This window comes from Ictalurus punctatus, chromosome 17 (assembly GCF_001660625.3).
Source record: "Ictalurus punctatus breed USDA103 chromosome 17, Coco_2.0, whole genome shotgun sequence".
Lineage (NCBI taxonomy): Eukaryota > Metazoa > Chordata > Actinopteri > Siluriformes > Ictaluridae > Ictalurus > Ictalurus punctatus.
The window spans coordinates 16,958,185-16,978,286 of NC_030432.2; the positions used below are offsets into that span (position 1 = coordinate 16,958,185).

The 20,102-nt window shown below is 37.4% G+C and overlaps 3 protein-coding genes across 3 annotated transcripts; 1 reads left to right on the forward strand and 2 right to left on the reverse strand.

The window, feature by feature from the left end:
- Positions 1-518: 518 nt before the first annotated feature.
- Positions 519-5,232, reverse strand: tspan13a (tetraspanin 13a). Its single transcript, XM_017491583.3, has 6 exons — positions 5,073-5,232; positions 4,234-4,401; positions 3,661-3,741; positions 3,411-3,524; positions 1,927-2,037; positions 519-1,713 (listed from the first exon to the last, which is right to left on the reverse strand). Exons 1-6 carry the CDS (start codon positions 5,133-5,135, stop codon positions 1,639-1,641), a joined length of 612 nt encoding a protein of 203 aa, XP_017347072.1. The 5' UTR covers positions 5,136-5,232; the 3' UTR covers positions 519-1,638.
- A 986-nt stretch (positions 5,233-6,218) lies between these two features.
- On the forward strand, positions 6,219-13,202 carry ankmy2a (ankyrin repeat and MYND domain containing 2a). Its single transcript, XM_017491480.2, has 10 exons — positions 6,219-6,440; positions 6,945-7,009; positions 7,472-7,610; positions 7,746-7,844; positions 9,553-9,713; positions 9,898-10,112; positions 10,657-10,792; positions 11,130-11,258; positions 12,250-12,379; positions 12,600-13,202. Exons 1-10 carry the CDS (start codon positions 6,374-6,376, stop codon positions 12,737-12,739), a joined length of 1,281 nt encoding a protein of 426 aa, XP_017346969.1. The 5' UTR covers positions 6,219-6,373; the 3' UTR covers positions 12,740-13,202.
- A 98-nt stretch (positions 13,203-13,300) lies between these two features.
- Positions 13,301-19,823, reverse strand: LOC108277586 (leucine-rich repeat-containing protein 72). The gene is made up of 6 exons (XM_053687524.1): positions 18,929-19,823; positions 18,713-18,794; positions 16,800-16,913; positions 16,295-16,384; positions 15,539-15,689; positions 13,301-13,585 (listed from the first exon to the last, which is right to left on the reverse strand). The coding sequence occupies exons 1-6, from the start codon at positions 19,133-19,135 to the stop codon at positions 13,420-13,422; spliced, it is 810 nt and encodes a 269-aa protein (XP_053543499.1). The 5' UTR covers positions 19,136-19,823; the 3' UTR covers positions 13,301-13,419.
- Positions 19,824-20,102: the final 279 nt, after the last annotated feature.

A 20,102-nucleotide genomic window follows, 5' to 3' on the forward strand; every position in this document is an offset into this window, starting at 1 on the left:
AGGGCTCTGTGCAGGACACTCGAATTCTTCCACTCCAACCTTTTGCAAACCATGTCTTTATAAACCTCACTTATTGCACAGGGGCAATGTCATGCTGGAACAGGTTTGGGCCTCTTTTTTTTCATTTAATTTTATTGCTATAGCATACAGAGGCATTCTATACAGTTGTGTCCTTTCAATTGTGTGGCAAAAGTTTGGGGAAGAACCACATATGGGTGTGATGGTCAAGTGTCCACATACTTTTGGCCATGTAGTGTATATCTAAAAAAAAGTTTCCATTATATACAGTATATAGTTTACTATAATAGTTCAAGCACAGCTGTTGGAATACTGGAATGATATTTGAAAAAGTAAGTAAAAGTGTGAATAAAAGTCCTTTGGAGTCACTGATGATGTACTATTTAGCCGAATCAATACAAAAAAAAGAATAGTCAGAATATAAATAAGTAGTCACATGAGTCATTGTTCAAAATGAGTGTAATTCAGAAGTGACTGATACACACAAAGTAATCGAAGAATAAATTTGTAAGACATTTTATTGCTTCTCTGTTCAAAGTGGACACTACATTATGTATAATACTATACAGGTAAACATAGAAGTCTCCCAAAACTGACTACTATACACATTTTAAAACCGCAGTGTGTGCAGCCTGATATGACATTACATATAGCTAATGTATTTTAAACAGCAGTTGGCAGTATACGTGTATCACAACTCATAATTAATTCTGAGGTTTTATTTATTTATTTATTTATTTTACCCCACTGCTTATTAGGCATTCCTATAGTTCTACCTATAAAAAGCTCATTTCCTCCTCCCTGACAGCAATAAACATTACTTCATAGAAAGCACAGTAGACACATTCAGCAGTCATCTGTATTTATCTGGTTGGATAAGATCTCCGTGTGTTGGCTCAGCCGTATCCAAATGAATGACGTAGCAGTTCCTGGTCGTGTCCTGTTCAGAGTGCAACCATGTGGCCACGGATGGTGTGTCTCTGGGCTGAGGTCAAATACCTGCGTGCTAACTTAGCCAAGTAAATCAGCAGTTTCCACTTTCAATTATCACAAAAGACAAAAACAAGCTTGTTTTTCCGATTTGGTTTTAGTTTACAAAGAAATAAAGTGTACTATACTTTCATTAATGGTTCTTATTAGTTTGGTGTTTCACTAGTTTATCAGGTCAGTCCAGTTTAACACCTCCTTTCTTGGTGTGTGTCTCGTTAGCTTTTTACAAAAAGTGTCCATATCACAACACTATTTGTCTAACGCACACTTTTCCAATTTTGTAATTATTATTGTAATAGTTTTTAGCTACTTAATCTTAACTTAATTCACTGATATGCCTTACATCTTACAAAATATTTTTCAGTTAAACATATTAATCATGAGTTACATTTCCAACAATATAATGTAAACCTAAAGCAAAAACAATAGCTACTCAGTATTCAGTTTAACCACACTTTCATCCATTTAGTTGTTGTGTTTTTTTTTTGTTTTTTTTGGGGGGGGGTTGGCGACAGTTCATGTAAAATATCAGCATAGGAGTCAAGCACTGTAAAATAGCAATTTGCTCTGTGATTATAAAATACTGAGCAGCAGCTTACTTATATGCACAAACTGAAAACAAGAACCTTCTTAAAGGAACGCATGAGGATTTAAACGAGGTTTTTTCAGATTCCTATATCTGTATGTTAACCAAACACCCAGAATCTGAAATGACAAAAAGAAATAAATTGTTGAAATAAAGCATAAAATATAATGTGGTCAGAAACTTGTAATAAACAATGAGGCAAAATACGAATAAAAAAAAAGTTATTTCCTATTCAAATCACACTTGATTAATGGAAAAGCAATGCACGTTATACAGTAATAAGCATGTAAACTAAAACCCATTATTTGAATAACAAGGATGCCGTGACTCACCTCTGTGAAACTGAAGAACAAACTCGTTCCTCCCACAAAGTGCAGTACATCATCAGCATACACCTGAATTTTTCCTGAACAAGGCTCGCAATTTTGAGCTAAAATACAGTTCTGTAGGCAAAGGAAGGCAAATAACACTAAAGCAATATAGTGAGAAAAGCACATAATACCGAAAAAAAAAAAAAGTACTGTACCACAGTGCTGCTGAATCTTCGATTCTGATTGGTTAGAATATTGATTCATTTTCTATAACAGCAGCTCTGACAATAGTTCCAGCTGCAAGGTTTATATTAATGTGCTCGGTCTAAATACATTCTTGTCGCTATAGTAACAGCTTACACAGGGACTTGTATGGCACATGTTCCACATAAACGGATTTTAAAAATGTGTGTAGTCATTGATATGGTGAGGTTTTCAGTGAGGAGACTTTTAGTTAGCATTTCCAGTTTCAGCACTTTGGTACATACGGGGATAAATTTGTAACTTTCAGTTTTCTTGACTTTATGCTTTAAGGCATTTCAGTAACATAGTCATGTTAATAGAGAGAAAAAAGAGAGACTAGTGAGGGAATGGCTGCTGTAATGTACAGTAAGCTATAACCGGAGTGAAGTTGTTTCAAAACTTTTAACATAACTGTAAACGGACACTGTGTCGATTGCTGGTGCTGTAGTATATGAACTTTGCAGTTCATGTCAGATTACGCCACATCACAAGATCACGTCATTAATGATTTCCCTGCCCTGTTTTATGCCTTACTGAACCATTTATTACGATGCATGTGAATGTACAGTACTGTGCGAAAGTTTTAGGCACCCTATTTATTTTAGTACAAACTTATAGTTTTAATGTTTTTATTTTATGACTTCTACATTATCGGGTCCGTATAAAATCATTTTAGATTCCCAAACATTTGTTGTCCAGCAGAAAATTAAATGTTACAGAAGATCTTTTGTATGTTATTAAAGCAGTATATTACGTAAGAGACAATTTTCACACACACAAAAAAAAAACCCACAATGAAGGCTGCTGGATTTTGCTGCCGAAATAAGAAGCGATTGCGACAATCGAAGTGTCCAGATGAACCGTAGCTGGTTCTGCAAGATGCTCAATAAAACTTACAGCTCATTTCCTTATAAAACTGCACTAATTGTACCTGAGACTACTTTTTTTTTTTTTTTTTTAAAGCCAAGGGGTGTCACACCAAATATTGCTTTTGTTTCATTTACTACTGTTTACTGTTCTTTATAGTAGTTATTTTAATGGAGAAACATTTAATTTCATTATTTTTGAAGGCATCTTTGAAGACTCTTGCACAGTACTGTATGTGCTACAATAAGCAAACTTATTTAATTTAAAATATAATTTTAAGCACATATATCCAAAAAAAATGTAAACAATTACAAAATGTAAAAAGCCAACTTGATGCACATTATGGCAGCAGCTTCCTCAAGCTGACTTTATAAATAAAACCAGGCTACACCTACAGCTTCGCATGTTCCATTGTAGATGACCTCAGAGAAACCACAGCAGTCCAAGGATTTCTCCAATTCCATCTGCACGGCCTCAGACTTATTCCATCCGATCTCCATGAGTAATTTCTGCAGGAGAAGACACCTTGTAAAGTACTTTAATGCCCAAAATGTGGAAATGTAGAAGATAGAGCTGTATTAAATCAGTCAAACAAAAAAACATATCGAGATTGAAGCTCGAAAAGTAATCCAGCCATCAGTTTACCTGTTGATCCTTATTGATAGCCAGGCTTGCGCATGACACTGAGAACTGCACAATGAACACCATGAGAAGGATAACCATGTACTGTCTAAAGTTAAGGATGTTCACACTTATAAAAGCCACACAAATGAACTAGACTGGATATCATTAACATTAACCTTGTGAAAGATTCAATATAAACATCCATCACGGGGAGCCTGGAGCATCCAAGGAGACTCGGGGCACAAGGTGAGGGACACCCTGGACGGTGTGCCAACCCATCGCAGGGCACAATCACACACACATTCACACGCTACGAATAATTTGGAAATGCCAATCAGCCTACAACGCATGTCTTTGGACTGGGGGAGAAAACCGGAGTACTGAGAGGAAACCCCCAAAGCACGAGGAGAACATGCAGACTCCAAGCGTGATTGGAGCCCCCAAATCTGGAGATGTGAGGCATACAGGCTAACCAATAAGCCACCATGGCCCCCTGTGAAAAATGTGGAAGTTTTTATAAGGGTGTGTGATAGAAGATGAAGACGGTAAGGTTGGGTAAAAATTCTTTTAAAAGGAGCAGATTCTGAAGGATACAAAGAACAAGAGGACTTGGTGATGCTTCATAGCGGCACACAGACCCAGCATTGCTACGAAGAAGAGAAAAACACCCACTGCGATGATGGCAGCGACCACACGAAAGCTGGAGAACAAATCGACCCATTTTCCCCAGGCTGCTCCTGCTATTAACAGCAAACTCACCAACTGCATAGGGTTACAGAGACACCATCACTTTTATTATTATTATTATTATTTTTATTATTATTATTAGTATTATTATTATCTTTCTTCTTCTTCCTCTTATTATTATTATTATTATTATTAGTCGTCAAGGTTTATCGATAATTTGTACGTTATGTTAAGACATGCTTCTGGTGAAATGACACGCAACATTATAAGGCACAAAATATACAACACACACACACACACACACACACACACACGAATATGATTTTAAAAAAGAAAGTATGATTAAAAATAGAATAAAAGTTCAAAAAGAACACAATATACCAATTACAATAAGTGGAAATGAGGCAAAGTGTTGCCATGTACTCAAGTATGGCATAAAATAACTGCTTTAAACTGCTGAACCTCCCTTCACACAAGCAATAATTATTTATTAATTATTATTTTATCTTCAGCATGAGTACATTAAATAGGCATGAATGCATATTCTAGCATAAATCATCATCATCATCATAAAAAAAATACTACAACACATGGGAAGTCCAAAGATCTATCAGAAACACGTATAAAGTCCATTTCCAGGCAGCTCCTAGAAACCTGGATGTCTTTCAAATTCAATCCAAAAACGCACCTCATAAGTAAACAACACCTTTCCAGAAAAGCATGTTATTTGCGCATTTAATACTTACCATATAAAGAATGTTCAACGCTAAAAGAGTATATTTCGAACAAACAAATCCACCACACGCCATTTTAAAAGTGTAGTTCTGCTGTTTCTGTTTAACTCCTGCTGTTGTTCCAGGTAAAGAGAACGGAGAAAAGCGAAAGGTAACTTACTGCGCTTTCCCCATGGCGCACCTGCGCAGACGGAGCGTGATGATTGGTCACTTCCTCAACGTTATGCAAATAACCATAGCTCAAAAGGTGCAGCACTTATGGGTGGGAATTTCGGTCAACCATTGTCAGTCGAAATGACGTCGTAAATATATATTTACGACGTCATTACAACGATTTAGATCATAACATCTTGCTGAAGTACATCACATTATTATTATTTAGTGTGGAGTCTACTAATGACAGGGCTTAATTAATAACTGTTAATAACTAGTTAAGTACACTGCATTAATAATAATAATAATAATAATAATAATAATAATAATAATAATAATAATAATAATAACGATTTCTACCAGGTTTGCCGGATCGTGTCTGACAAATTGGTAAAACCATAAATATTCTGCATTGGTAGCAAAAATAACCTTGTGCTTTTCTCAGTTTATAGTGGTTTGTAGTCAGTTTGGATTCAAAACCTCTATTCAAAGCCGGCAACCCTAACAAACAAACAAACAAACAAACAAACAAATACTGTTAAAAAAAAAAAAAACCTAACAGTGTATAAAGAGCTGACGAGGTTTTTAATTAGAGGATGTACTTTAAACTTATTATGAATTTTTAATGTTTACATTTTTAAAATGTAGTTTTAAAAAAATGTAATCAATTAAAGCAATGCTCTTACAATCCCAGTATAATGAACAAACAAATATTTAAATAATATGTCTTTATGAAGCGAAAAGAGAATTCGTGCTGATAAATCTGGGAGTCTGGGATGAATTTTCTAGACTTTGGTGGCCTAAACCACTACAACAGAGGATCTCCACTGCATAGCTATTTTAGAATATTACTTAATCTATTTTTTTATGGCGCAACTACGTTTATATTACCAATAAGTGCCATTTTCGTATATATTTGAATGCAAAAAGTATCACCAGTGAACGCTGCAATTGGTTATTTACAGCTGAAAGTCGCACGATACACCCCTCTTTAGTGTACACATGGTACAGCCCGCTTGACAGCTTTGGTAAAGCCCGCACGCTGCAGCTGCACTTCTTGCATATTGTCTGGTATTCACTAGAAACCGTTAACGCCACTACAGCAAAGTTATTTATTTAGAATTTTCAGATTGAAACGGCTGAGTTAACTTTATATCAGTATGTCTGTTATAAAGAAAGGAGATTTGACCGACACTGAAAAGGAGCTACTGGAGGTTATTGCTGCAGGTAACAGCTAGCTAACAGTTAGCATGCTAGCCAGCTAATTTAGTTTTAATTGATTGGATGATAATAACATTTTTAATCAGATATATGATATATGGCGGCAGTTTGTTTGATTTGACACGAATAGTTATTAAAACGTGCTGCAGTTTGTTAACTCTTTGATATATTATTTCATATGCTTCCAATGTTTAACCAACAGTGAGATTAAGAATTAGCCAGTGAGCTATCCCAGCTAGGCAGCAACCTGTTGTTGACCCCTTTAGTGATAGTTGAGATTTGTGCTCTCTTATCACCATAATAAACTTTAAGGAATGAGACTGCATTGAAACAAAGGCTTGTTTGGTTTGTCAGTCATGGTGATGATTGGATGTACATCATTGTTAAACATGTGTATATATTTTATATCTATATTAAAAGTAGAAATACACGGCATGTTTAATTCCATGTAATAATGTTTAACAGCACTGGCATGTGAAGTAAGTAATGTGGCTGAACTGTTCTGTGTAGGAAATGTACAGGAAGCCTCAAGACTGCTGGGCTCTAAAGATGTCAGAGTCAACTGCCTGGATGAGGTAAGTGCACCGATTACACCTTTCTATTTAAAGCATGTTTTTGTGGTTTAATAATAAAGAAGGAGAAGAAGAAATACCCAAATGAAACCAAGTGCTGACAGTTTTGTCCTGGTGTAATAATCAATCCCATCATGTCAGTAGAAGACCGAGGCGGATCGTTGCATGGTCTGCCTGCCAAAATCAGATGTCAGGGACACTTGGCTTCCACAGCAGCTGTTGTCCTAAATCAGATTGATTGCTTCGTCTGTGTTTGTTTGTGGCAGTTTCTTGTTCAAAATTGCACCTTAAGGCTTTAAGCATTATGGTTTTTTTCATTTATTTAACTTATTTACTGTGCTTGCCGATATATTTTTTACTAATCGTTCTCTCAATACATCTCTTGCATCTCTTAATGAGTCTGTGTATTTTGGATTGATTAATATCAAACCCGCTGTGTTTTTTTGGGGGGGAATCTTTCCTCAGTATGGCATGACTCCTCTCATGCATGCTGCATATAAGGGCAAGGCAGACATGTGTAAGCTGCTGCTGCAACATGGTGCAGACGTCAACTGCAACGAGCACGAGCACGGCTACACCGCTCTCATGTTCGCAGGACTGTCGGGTAGGTCTCGGCACACGCTAGGATATTCAGTCCTTTACTTTTATGACTGTTACTTCAATTCCAGGTCAACATCATACACTTTGGAAGTTTGTCATTTTAACATTGCTGCTTTCTTGTCACTCGTTTGTGTTTCAGGGAAAACAGATATCACCTGGATGATGTTAGACGCTGGAGCAGAGACGGATGTGGTGAACTCTGTAGGCAGAACAGCAGCACAAATGGCTGCTTTTGTAGGTGAGCTCACAAATCCATTAATATTGCTCAAAGCTCATAACTTTATACATCGACTAAGTAAGTAAGTAAGTTATTTATTTATTTATTTATCTATCTATTTATTTATTTATTTATTTATTTAACTTCAGACCCATGTTTACCATAGACACATTTGAGAAGCTGGTGCTGCTTAGGGAGGTACTAAAAAGTTTTAAATACTAATCATTAGAGATGCACCGGTGTGTCGGCCAATAAAGGCTATTTTTCCTGCTATAGGCTGATAGTTTAAAAGCATCCGATGATCAGGGCCAATTATACCCCCCCCCCCCCCCCCCCCCAAAATAAATAAATAAATAAATAAAAATAATATATAAATATAAAAAAACGGGAGGTTTTGTAGAATTCAGTCAATTAATTCTGTTAATATGAATTAATAACATTTAAGAAATCTTACTTTAATCTTCAGAATTTAGTTAATGTGTGAATGTTAATGTGAGTAATGTGTTTTCTGTTTGAGACCAGTTACTGTGAAGCAACTTGTTGAAATGGAGAGAATAAAGTTTTTATTTGCATTTCTTTCAGAATTGTGGAATTAATTATTATTCATTTAAAAGAAGGAATAAAAGGCAGAACTATCATATCGGTATCGACCGATATCACTCTGAATAATCGGTTATCGGTATTGGCTGAGAAATTTAGTATCGGTGCATCTTTACTAATTATTACAGAGTATTCTAACGGACAGCCTAAAAATGACTGACTGTCAGTTATTTTTGCAAGTACATGTTTGAGCCTGCAGCTAAATCCTACAGTATCTACACAAGCACAAAGATATTTCCATAGACACCAATTGCATGCAAGATGAAATGTTTTTATAACAAGGGTTATACGCAGCAAGGGTTAGACGTTTACAGTTCTACCCGTGACACATTGGTTAAACTTGACGCGATTGAGCAATAAAACCTCTGAAAACAGTACATTCTATACTTTAAAGCCTGCATTTAATTGCAAATTATCTAACAAACATTGTGAAACATACCTTACACTGATGGAAAGTGGGTCATAACACTATAAACTAACACATGATGATAAAGCACACACTAAAGCAGCAACAGGAGAAAATGTCATGATTTCACGCATGTGTGCTGAAGGGGAAATGAACTCTCCGGAGCACTATATAATGCATAATTTCTGCAGGTTTGGTCCTCCATGTTTCTCTGTTGTTGTGTGTTATGGTGCTTTCTTTTCTTTCTTTTTTTCTTTTATAGACATTTTTAAAGTGCGTGTGTGAGGTCATATCATACATCATCTATGCTTAGTGGTCATAGTGAATAAAGGGGAATAGTAGCACTGTTTTACGGCATTGTTTAATGCATTCGCTTTGACGAGTGCAAATATTGCTAATTGGCACTGCTTAAATAGAATTGCAGTGTGATGGTACTACTTTTAGCTCTTTATTCTATGTTTTATGGTTGCAGCGTGTAAGCATAAAGCAGTGTAGATCCTAGTCACTGTTTTGCAGTTTCCACTAACAGTTGGAATAAGCTGAGAATGTCTTTTTATTTATTTTTATTTTTTTAAATCACAAAATGATTCGATGTTGGATGTCGGCTCTGGCATGTTTTCTGTGAAAATGGTTTTGTACAGAAGCTATATAAGAAGCTTATTTATTGTACGGAGAGATGAAGAGACTATAGGAGTGTTCTCTCGTTGTCTGTTCTCTCTCCAGGGCAGCATGACTGTGTGACCGTTATCAATAACTTCTTCTCCCGGAAGAGACTCGACTACTACACAAAACCCCAGGGCTTGGAGAAGGAGCCAAAACTGCCTCCTAAACTGGCTGGACCTTTACACAAAATTATCATGAGCACAAATCTTAATCCTGTCAAGGTAGTTATTAATGAAATATACGCTTTGATTCACATACATCATGACTTGGCTCTTGATTTGATCATGCTTAGAAAACCATTTTATGTTAAACTGTGCACATCATTTAGTTTATTGAAAGCTGTTTTTGCACTGGTTGACGTGACTGCCAAGGTCTTGTCTTAAACATGCTTTCCTCCTCCTTCAGATGGTGATGCTGGTGAAGGAAAATCCTCTACTCATGGATGCAGAGGCTCTTGAGAAATGTCGTAAAGTGATGGAGCTGATCTGCGAGAAGTGCGTAAAGCAGCAGGACATGAACGAGGTGCTGGCCATGAAGATGCACTACATCAGTTGTGTCCTGCAGAAATGTGGCTCTTTCCTCAAAGACCGGGAGGATAAACTGGACGGCCTCCTCAAGAGGTACAATATTTTAGTTGCTTTAGGGCTATACTGACGCCAGTAAACAAAATGCGTTGGTCACTGATCGTTGATCTTGGATCTTGACAAAATGGGTGCTGATTTGTTATTTTAGCTCTAAGTATTGACCACAGAATTGTGGAAATCTGATTGTACCTCAACAATGATAATGGCGCAGTGCTGATGTTGAACAGTGAACTGTTTTAAGACCCAGCTCACGTTTCCACCAGCTTTGCAGTTGAACCGTTACATTATATAATTGGTAGTTTACTAATGAATGGTGTGAAAAGTATTTATTTATATGTAATATACACATTTACATCCTTCAGAATCAGTTCATAGCATTAAAATGGCTACTTTGGTTTATTTTATTGTTTCTGACGATAATTTTTAGCACACTGTCTATACCTCTGTGACTAATGGTCATGTCTTGCTTGAGTTGCCATGGTGACAGAATTAATGCTCAGATGTCCTTGGAACTGAACTGCACCTTGCCAGTGGAAAAGGTTTCATAAACCTCTCTTTAAACATATCTTTTTCTTTTCAGTCTACTAAAGGGACGAGACAGTGACTGCTTCCCGGTGTTCCAGGAAAAATTTATTCGGGAATGCATCCGGAAATTTCCTTACTGCGACGCTACTTTACTCCAGCAGCTTGTCAGAAGTATAGCTCCTGTGGAAATAGTAAGTAATAGCGATGATTCTGCTTCTGAGAATAGCTTGAAATTGAATTGCAGACTGTTATTCTAATTCACTGTTTTTCTCCCTCAATATGTTATATTTAACCATATGGACCTTTCATACAATTGAAACAAAAGCAAATGGAATGATGTGGGATATATGCATATAAAATAAACAGCTTGTGATTTTAAAAAAATTCTTTCCCTACCTCTATGGAGAGACAGTTTAAAGTGGTGCATGTTGTGTTTTGATGCAACACTACAGTAGATGGGGTGCAGTAAAATAATAATAATAATAAACAAAAAAAACAAAAAGTATTTTTACACTATTTTTCCCCCAGGGCAATGACCCCACAGCGTTGTCAGTGCTCACCCAAGCCATCACAGGACAGGTGGGCTTCATGGATGCTGAGTTCTGCACCACGTGTGGGGAGAAGGGGGCAGAGAAGAGGTGCTCCATCTGCAAAATGGTAACACTATTGTTCCTTCTGCTCAATCCATGTTGAGTATTGGTGTCAGAAGGCAGGTTTTCAGCTTGGGCATTTAATGTGGAAAAAGTGTAGCACTCTGAGATGTTAGATAGTCTAGGCAGTTGTCAAGAAGATTTTACAAACATTGACAACACGTTTTCCTGCTTGTTGGGTAAGGGAAAAAAATTATATAATGTCATTCTGTAAATTCCATTATTTAAAATAATTTTTATCAGTGTCATGTGGTGAGAAATAAGCTGCTGGAGACAAAATTAACATTTTATCATATTATGGGTCTAAATTAAGGTGACCAAGAGAGACATAAAACTACAAAACTTCCACAACACATACCACACCCCCAACAACGCGAGAAAATTGAAAGAAACAACAAAGGAAATGTTTTCTCACGTGATTAGACAAGGTGGAAATTCGGTTTCTACTCCCGTACAGAAAAACTGCAACAGGAACTGATGTATTGATCTGAAATACATGAATGATTGTTAAGCTGCAGCACATCTAGCTGTGGGGGTTGAGAAGTAGTTGGCCGTTATTTTTCTTCATTATTAAACGTGTTGGATACGTCACGATAGTAATAAGGTCTTATCTTTGTAAATCATGTAAAGCTTTTAAGATGTGGGCGTGATCGCTTTTTGTCTCATTTGTTTAAATGCACTTTAAACAGCAGCAGCATTTAATGCACTTCAATGGGAATTGAATTTTAAACACACCTCTTATTTAAACCCTCCAGAAAGTCATCAGGCACACCTTAAGCTTAACTTTATTCTGTTATTAACAATTTGATAGTCCAGTAACTCCTGTAAGGAAACATTTCTACTGTTGTTTTCCTAAATTCTATTGTATGGTTTAGATTTGATTGTTATAATGTTGTGTTGTCAGATTTTGTTTTGTGATAATAGTGTAGTGTTTAAATTTTTTTTTATGTGTGTATATACACAAATATGGCTAATAATGTGTCACTGATGTATCTAAGGTTATTTACTGTAACCAAGATTGCCAGAAGCTGCACTGGTTCACCCACAAGAAGATCTGCAAGAAACTCCAGGAGCAGAGGCAGAAGCATGAGGCTGAATCAGCCAAGCGACTAGAGAAACAGGCCAAAGGTATTCTCCGCCTGTGGCTTTTAATATGTTCCTTTTGATTTAACCACTTCAAGGCAGAGCCCTGCCAGTACTTTTGCTGTCACATTATAAAAAATCTATATGAAAAGCATACGACTCCAGTACAAGTGCCAGCCATTATTATTATTATTATTATTATTATTATTATTATGATGATGATGATGATGATGATGATGATGATCTGGGCTTCTATTTTCTACAGAATCCGAGGAGAAGAAAGCACTGGAAGAGACGAGTAGCAGCATGGAAAATCTTTCTCTCGAGCAGAGTGAAGTTAGCAGCACATCAGATGTTCAAATAGAAACCAAGAGCACCGACCCCATTCAGATAACTTCAGACTGAGTCATGCGGGTTAAACACAGGCGACATTTAGCCCTGAATCATTTCCATTAATCGCCGTCACACCCTGCCTCAGCCAGAACACTCTGACGTCCACGGCGTCCAAAATCTGGGGACCTTCTGAAGGTTTCTGTCAGAGGAGGAGTTTTTGGAGAATGAGATCTGATGGAAAAGCTAACAGAGCTTTCAACACATGCACAGGCTTTCCTTCAACATGCGACACATTTTACTGTACTATTTGTTCTTTTATAGCTAGCATTATGTGATCATGTATCAGAATTAGATTTGGTATAGAGAGTATATATTTATGACCGTAAGTCTTAAGTTAAACCTTATGTTGCTATGTGATGTTGCATAGAGGATAAAGATGTTGAAGCCTATGCCTTAAATGATGTTGGCAAGTCTGTAGTTGTGATTTTGGATGAAAATCATTAATACAGTCTACAGCAGACTTAAGAACACGTCAGTCTGAGTTGGTGTCTGCTTTTTCAGGAACCTCATAAGAAATAAAGTCCATTTGAAATGGAGTCACATATTTGAATGTTAAAATTTAGTGTGCCAACTTCCCATAACTAAGATGCAGGGAAACAGGTCACACACCTGAATAATGAATTAAAACTGCTTATTTGCATTTACTAGGTTTAAGATGGAGGTAAAGAAACCACACTTGGAAGTCGTGTGTATTATCTGAATTTGACAGTAAGGATCTTGGCTGCAATTGAACTCTGCTCCTCCAGGGGTTGCTGCTGAGCTCTTCTCACGCTGCTCCAGTCCAGAATAGAGAACTGCATGATGGAGCTCTGCATGGCCCTGCGCTCACAGAGGTCCTCGATCTCATCAAATGGGCATCTGAAAATACCAAAATACCTTGCTTTATCTCTGCATAAAGAGAATGGTGCAGCAGCGCTTTACTCCCTTAGTCTGTCCAGCTGTATCACCTCATCTGTATGCTCTCTCTTAGATCACTAAGTAACCGACCTGAGTCTCTGCACAATTCTTCTCCATTGCATTCTGCATCTTTGAGTCCAGCATTTGCTGTCTCCACTACATCTCCATTGGATTTCCCATTAATATGGTGAGTGAGAAAAGAAGCTCTTGTGCTTCTCAGAGCCAACACCTGACTGTTATCCCTTATATCTGAGTGTGTTGATATTTTTATTATTTATTTATTTATTTTTCCCCTTCTCACCAGTGTAACTGTGCTAGTAATGTTCCCTTGTGACATCAGAATCACACACAATATTAACTCCTACAGGGAATAATGAAAATACAGCACCAAACAACAAATTAGCACCAGAATCAATCATCACAAATAATTCCCTATAAAAATATTCAAATGTTTCATATTGTGTGTTCAGGGTGGAGACCTCCCCTTCATGTCTTTGCCATAGATGTACTTACTTTGTGCGCTTTGTTTTGGAGCTCCACTGACCTGGAGTAAATGGCAAAGGAGTTAAGTGCATCAGGAAAGGATACATGAACATTACTTCAGTTACAGACAATCGCACAGTATACAGTAAAATATGACTTTAGTCACGTCAGTGTCCATGTCCGTAATATTGCGATTTGATATGAGGCAGATACAACCTGTATTTTTCAATGTTAATAAACATTTGAACCAAACGCATTCACGGTCATGTATACGGTGGAAGTCTCAGGACAGTGTAGCATTATGGGACTAATGCTGTTTTATTCAAAGGTGATTCAGTCACTGAGGTGCCATTTATGTCCCACTGATATTACATTTATAATTACATTCATAAAGTAAAGCTCAAACACATTTTAAAATATGGGTCAAATGTCCTTCACAACAACACACAATGTACATATTTCAGTTATATATCCAAGAACAAAACCTAGCTATAGCCCATTTTTGCCTGTTCCAGCTCATGATAGCACTTCATTGAAACGTTGCATGAATCTATTTAACATCACGTGCTTGAAATGTAATTTTTCATAACTCATGCATTGTAGGTTATGAAAAATTTACATTTTACATCGTTCAACCTTTTACCTGAACATTTTCACAAGTTACATTTTGAACAGGAAGGCGAGTCATCCAGATTTCCTGAAGATCATGGTCGAAAGTCTGTCTCTCTTTTTTCATTATTTTCAATGATACTGTGATATTTACTGATTGGTCACCTTGCACGTACGTCCTTGTTAACCAACTTATAGACTGAAATTAAATTATTCAGTTTAAAAATATCCATTGTAAGTAAATCAATAGAATGTTCCTAATGTCCTCTCGCCATTGGCCTGGATATTACTCGACTCAAGTTTGGTGTATTTGATCATTCTACGCTAATAAATGCAACCCTGTTGCTTATTTAACAGTAAAAGGTTGCACAGAAAATGTATATTGCCTGATATTGGTTAACACATTTATTTTTAAACAGTTAAATGCATGTTTTGATAGATTCAGTGAAAATTTTAAAGAATGGTTCATTTTTAAAAGCTACAGGGGGTAAATGGCAACAGGAAAAAATGGAGCCAGCCGTATTACTGGCCTACAAGAGAGATGCACTTTTTATATAATTACTGATTTGTTAGCCTAAACCCCATCTGTAAGTGGAGGGAGAATACTATAACAGTGCTAGTATTATACATCTTATTTGGATGATGGATTATTCTCAGCGCAATACTTACACTAACACAGTAGTTTGTGTTCCTGGTACAATTGTGTCAGGCAACAATTTTCATGAAAGGTGCCAATAATTCTGGAGTTGACTATACACATACAGTCATATTCACACTTTGTGATGGATATGCTACGTGTTATTTATTTATTTTATTCTGTAGTGTTTCAGTACAGTTTTAATACCTCGTTGTGCGTCTTGAGTCATTTTCTTTTCCGTCAGTGCTCGTCTGCCGAAGGCAAGTCTGTCATGAATTGTCTGTCGCTCAGGACTGAAGAGTTTAAAGGCATGTCTCCTGTCCTCCTGTCTCACCTCTATCAATGGATTACATCGTTCACTCACCAGCTGGTCAAATAGTTATTAAAACAATTCCTAAACATGATGTATGCAATATGGCCAAAAGTATGTGGACGCCTGACCAACCATACCCATGTGCTTGTTGAACATCCCGTTCCAGATTTTGATATAATAACCTCCACTCTTCTGGGAAGGCTTTCCATTAGAATTTGGAGTGTGGCTGTGGGGTTTTGTGTTCATTCAGCCTCAAGAGCATTAGTGAGGTCAGGTGCTGATGTTTGGTGAGGAGGCCTGGGGGTCAGTCAACATTCCAGTTCATCCCAAAGGTGTTAAATGGGGTTGAGGTCAGGGCTCTGTGTGCGACACTCCAGTTCTTCCACTCCAGCCTTGGCACACCATGCCTTCATGGAGCTCGCTTTGTGCATAGGGGCATTGTTGTGCTGGAACAGGTTTGGGCCTCTTCGCTCCCGTGAAGGGAAATTGTAATGCTACAGCATACAAAGACATCCTTTACAATTGTGTGCTTGCAACAGTTTGTGGAAGAACTACATATGAATGTGATGTTCAGGTGTCCACATACTTTTGGCCATATAGTGTAGCTGAAAAGTCAGTACTCAATTACCTTTTCTGTCTAATAATTGAACAGAGGGCAAGCGATGGACTGTGTATTCCCAATACAGGGGGTCTTGTGTAAAGGGATTCAGGAACAAATCTGAAATGTTGCAACATTGTAATATTACTCATCACTTAATTTATGTAGATTTTAGGAGTGGTTGCATACAAAATGTTTATTCATTTATAGGATAGGGAGCCATTCATAACACACATTCTCACTCTCATTTACACCTAGGGGCGGTTTAACATAGGCAGTCCACCTACTGGCATGTTCTAGTGAGGAAACCAGAGAACCCAGACTAAACCCACAAAGAGAACATTGTGAAACCCGAGCTCAAGATTGAACCAGGGACCCTGGAGCTGTGAGGCAGTAACACTACCTGCTGCACCACTGTGCTGCCCCAAAATGTTAACTAAAAACTAAAAAAATCCTTTTGAAAATAACTTGGAGACTAGTTATGTAGGAAACATGTAGCTTGGATCAATTTTGTGTCAAGTTTATGGGGACTCACTGAGTGTTTGGAGTTGCTGCATGTTTCTCAGTTCAGCCACGGTTTCCTCCAGATTAAACAGGTGGTTATTGTGAAGCTGCAGCACTCGCAGACACCTCAAGTGCCTCAGAGCCCCTGTAGGTGCACACATAAGACAGACGGACAGACAGGCAGACTTTATTACTTGCTAGTTTTTTAGGTACATTTAGCTTAGTCCGTAGTCAAGCTCATTTTATCTGCTCTTTATAGGTGTATAGTTGCTGAATCTAGCTAAGCTATTTCTACACAGAGTGTGTCAATCCCACTCTACTCCCTTTATAAATGATCAATGGAAAATCACCATCATTGGACCACTGCTTACCAGATATTATATGGGTGGTGAATCACTCTCAATTCAGCAGTGACCCTGACATGACAGTGTGTGTGTGGCACTGGATTCAGTGTACCAGATTTGGCAGTGTTGCTCAGATTTTTAAAGACATCAGTGTCACGGTTGGGTTGGGAAACAACCACAAATATCTGGCTAGTAGCAGTGCTGTGGTCAGAAACCAACAGATCATTGGCTAATTGAAGATTAACAGTAGGGTGACCATACGTCCTCTTTTTCTCGGACATATACTCTTTTTAGGACCTTAAAAAAGCGTCCGGCCGGCATTTCTAAATTTGAGAATTTAGTTTCATTGTGATGCGTTTATGGTCTAATACTGAATCATGTGTGCGCAAATTTGCGTTTCTTTTTGCTATTATTATTTGCCATATTCTATATGCCATAACTATTTGCCATATTCCTGCCTCTCAACCATTAGCCTACTCTCAGAGGACGAGTGAAGGTCCTGAGTCGAAATTATGCCCATGGCCATATTAGGTCATTTTTAATTTCATGGTATCACACTGCTTCGTATTACATGGTCATTCAAATGTGTAAATGATGGCAGAAGGTTCACTCCTGGCCTCTAATATTTAATTTTATTCCATGACATTAAAAAAAAATAGGAAAAAATGTAAAACGTTGGCAGAGTGAAATCAATTTTATATATATTTAAGTGATGCTAATAGTGTGTCTTTTTCAGTGTATTAAAGTCTGTATTCAACAATAACTCTGTTTTGAACACTATTAAGGACCCCGACCCCCCCCCCCCCCCCCAGCCCCCACCACCACCACACAAACAAACAACAATAACAACAACAACAAACGTGCTCTTTCAGAAAACCAGAATATGGTCACCCTAATTAACACACTACCACAGACTGTGTTGAGGAAACGATCAGCTTAATCTCTGATTGTGCACTTAGAAAATGACCAACAAGGATGGACCTGCTAGGAAGATAGCCAGTATGTGTACAAAGTAAAAAAATATTTTAAAAAACTAGCAAACACAGTAACACTGCTATGCCATATACACTCATAAATGTCATTGCTGCTGCCGTGCTAAAAAATGATCCACCACCAAAATAATGAGCTGATCCTATGATGGGCCTTTAACATTATAGATGGGTTAGAGGAGAGCTGACACATTATCATCAGATGGACTACAGTAAAGAATGTACATAATAAAAATATCATATTAATGCACATTTTCATGTATTGCTAAAAAGTATTCTGTGTGAAATGATGATGCTACCAGAAACATTAATTCCTTCTCAGTTAGCACTTAGATCCTGGTTGTCATGGATCTGGAATCCCGGGAACACTGGGCAAGAGGCGGAAATACACCCTGTACGGCAATACACCATTCACTCACACCTAGGGGCAACTTAGTGTAGCCAATCCACCTAGCTCTCTGTTTTTGGATAGTAGGAAGAAACTGAAACACCTGGAGAAACCCCAAGACATGCGAAAAACATGCAAAATTCAACACGGATACCTAACTGAGCTTAGGATCAAAGCAGGGAACCAGGGCATTCACGTGTATAATGTTATGCTTGAGAAATACCTGTGATTGAGCTAATCTCATTGTTTTGGAGGTACAGCTCTGCTAAACAGCAGTGAAACACAGGTCCATGAATGAGCCTGATCTGGGAAGAGAGAAATTAGATTTGAATGCCCTTCAGGAAAAATATAATTATACAAAAACATGACATGTGTTGTGTGGAATCTAATTCTATTAGTTCAACTGAATTATTGACATTACGAATATCACGAACCCCACCCTGTTATTATTAAGCCAGATGTATCTCAGTTGGGTGAATCTAGACAAATCTGGAACATCTGTGAGCTGCCTGCGAGAGGAATAAAACAATATTACAAAGTTGAAGCTAATATTCCACTGATGTTCAATGTTGAACCTAGTCATGACCTTAGAAATCAGGGTTTCTCCAGGGTGGTCTTGCTGGTTAACATTTCTACTTGGAATCATTTCTATGTCTCTTTATATGACTTTACGCTTTCAGTGTACTAGATTGTAAACGTGTTTTTTTTTTTAAATTATTATTTATTTTATTTTTTTAAAGAGTGTATACTGTCATGGTTTTCAAAAACATACACATCTGACAGAAGTATTACCTTCTTGCAAGATAAAGTTCGCTGACATGGACACGTTTTAAGCTGTGCAGTGGGTCACTGTTTTCCTGCAAAATATGAAGCTGACATGCCAAATGAAAATGAACTTTAAAAACATTTTGACTTAAAAAAAGTATAGGTTATTAAAAGAAGATTGAATGCTACCTGGCTGCGTGACTCCATGTCTCACTCCGCCAACCTGTTGCCAAGACACACCATGCACATGGTAACAATGTTGAGTGTGTTCACAATGAGACATTCTAGCGTGAGTAACTTGACTATTAAGGCTGAAATTGCTGCTGGGTAAGTGGACCATTAAACTCAGAGTTGAACCTGAATAAGAATAACGCCACTATCCGGTCCCTCCAGGATTTTGCGACTCAATCGAACGCTGCAGTATTCGCAGGATATTGCTCTTTTTAAAAATACAGAAGATTTTCCACAGATTTGGGCCAAGATGTGTCATGTGACATCATCACAACACGCATTTAGTCAAAGTCCTTTTCGATTCATGTTTGTCAAACATGAGTACAGCTAAAAGGTCTCATTTACCAACAAACATCACTGCGAAAAGCCATTTAAAACATTTTCATGTCATTTAAAAAATTTATGCAAAAAAAGCACAAAAAAAAATCAGCAAATGACATCGCAAATTTTTTTAAAAGCAGCAGCAAAATCAAGCATTTTTGGCTGCAACAATCACAAAAAAAAACCTGTATCTATTCAATGCTCCAAATACAGGTTTCTGTATCCGTAATTGAATCAGTATCGGAATCTGAATCTGTATTGTGCTCAAAATATTTGTATCTGCGGCTGTATCTTTA

Excerpts from the sequence above, each read along its gene's own strand:
- tspan13a (XM_017491583.3), bottom strand. The coding sequence starts at position 5,135 with ATGGCGTGTGGTGGATTTGTTTGTTCGAAATATACTCTTTTAGCGTTG. Across the intron at positions 3,742-4,233 it reads ACCAAGTCCTCTTGTTCTTT|TACATGGTTATCCTTCTCAT; the intron begins GTATCCTTCAGA and ends AACTTTAGACAG. Across the intron at positions 1,714-1,926 it reads TGTTCTTCAGTTTCACAGAG|ATTCTGGGTGTTTGGTTAAC; the intron begins GTGAGTCACGGC and ends TTGTCATTTCAG.
- ankmy2a (XM_017491480.2), top strand. The coding sequence starts at position 6,374 with ATGTCTGTTATAAAGAAAGGAGATTTGACCGACACTGAAAAGGAGCTA. Across the intron at positions 6,441-6,944 it reads ACTGGAGGTTATTGCTGCAG|GAAATGTACAGGAAGCCTCA; the intron begins GTAACAGCTAGC and ends TGTTCTGTGTAG. Across the intron at positions 11,259-12,249 it reads GGTGCTCCATCTGCAAAATG|GTTATTTACTGTAACCAAGA; the intron begins GTAACACTATTG and ends GATGTATCTAAG.
- LOC108277586 (XM_053687524.1), bottom strand. The coding sequence starts at position 19,135 with ATGATTCCAAGTAGAAATGTTAACCAGCAAGACCACCCTGGAGAAACC. Across the intron at positions 16,914-18,712 it reads TGAGATTAGCTCAATCACAG|GGGCTCTGAGGCACTTGAGG; the intron begins GTATTTCTCAAG and ends GTGCACCTACAG. Across the intron at positions 16,385-16,799 it reads GCAGCAACTCCAAACACTCA|ATTTGTTCCTGAATCCCTTT; the intron begins GTGAGTCCCCAT and ends GCAACATTTCAG.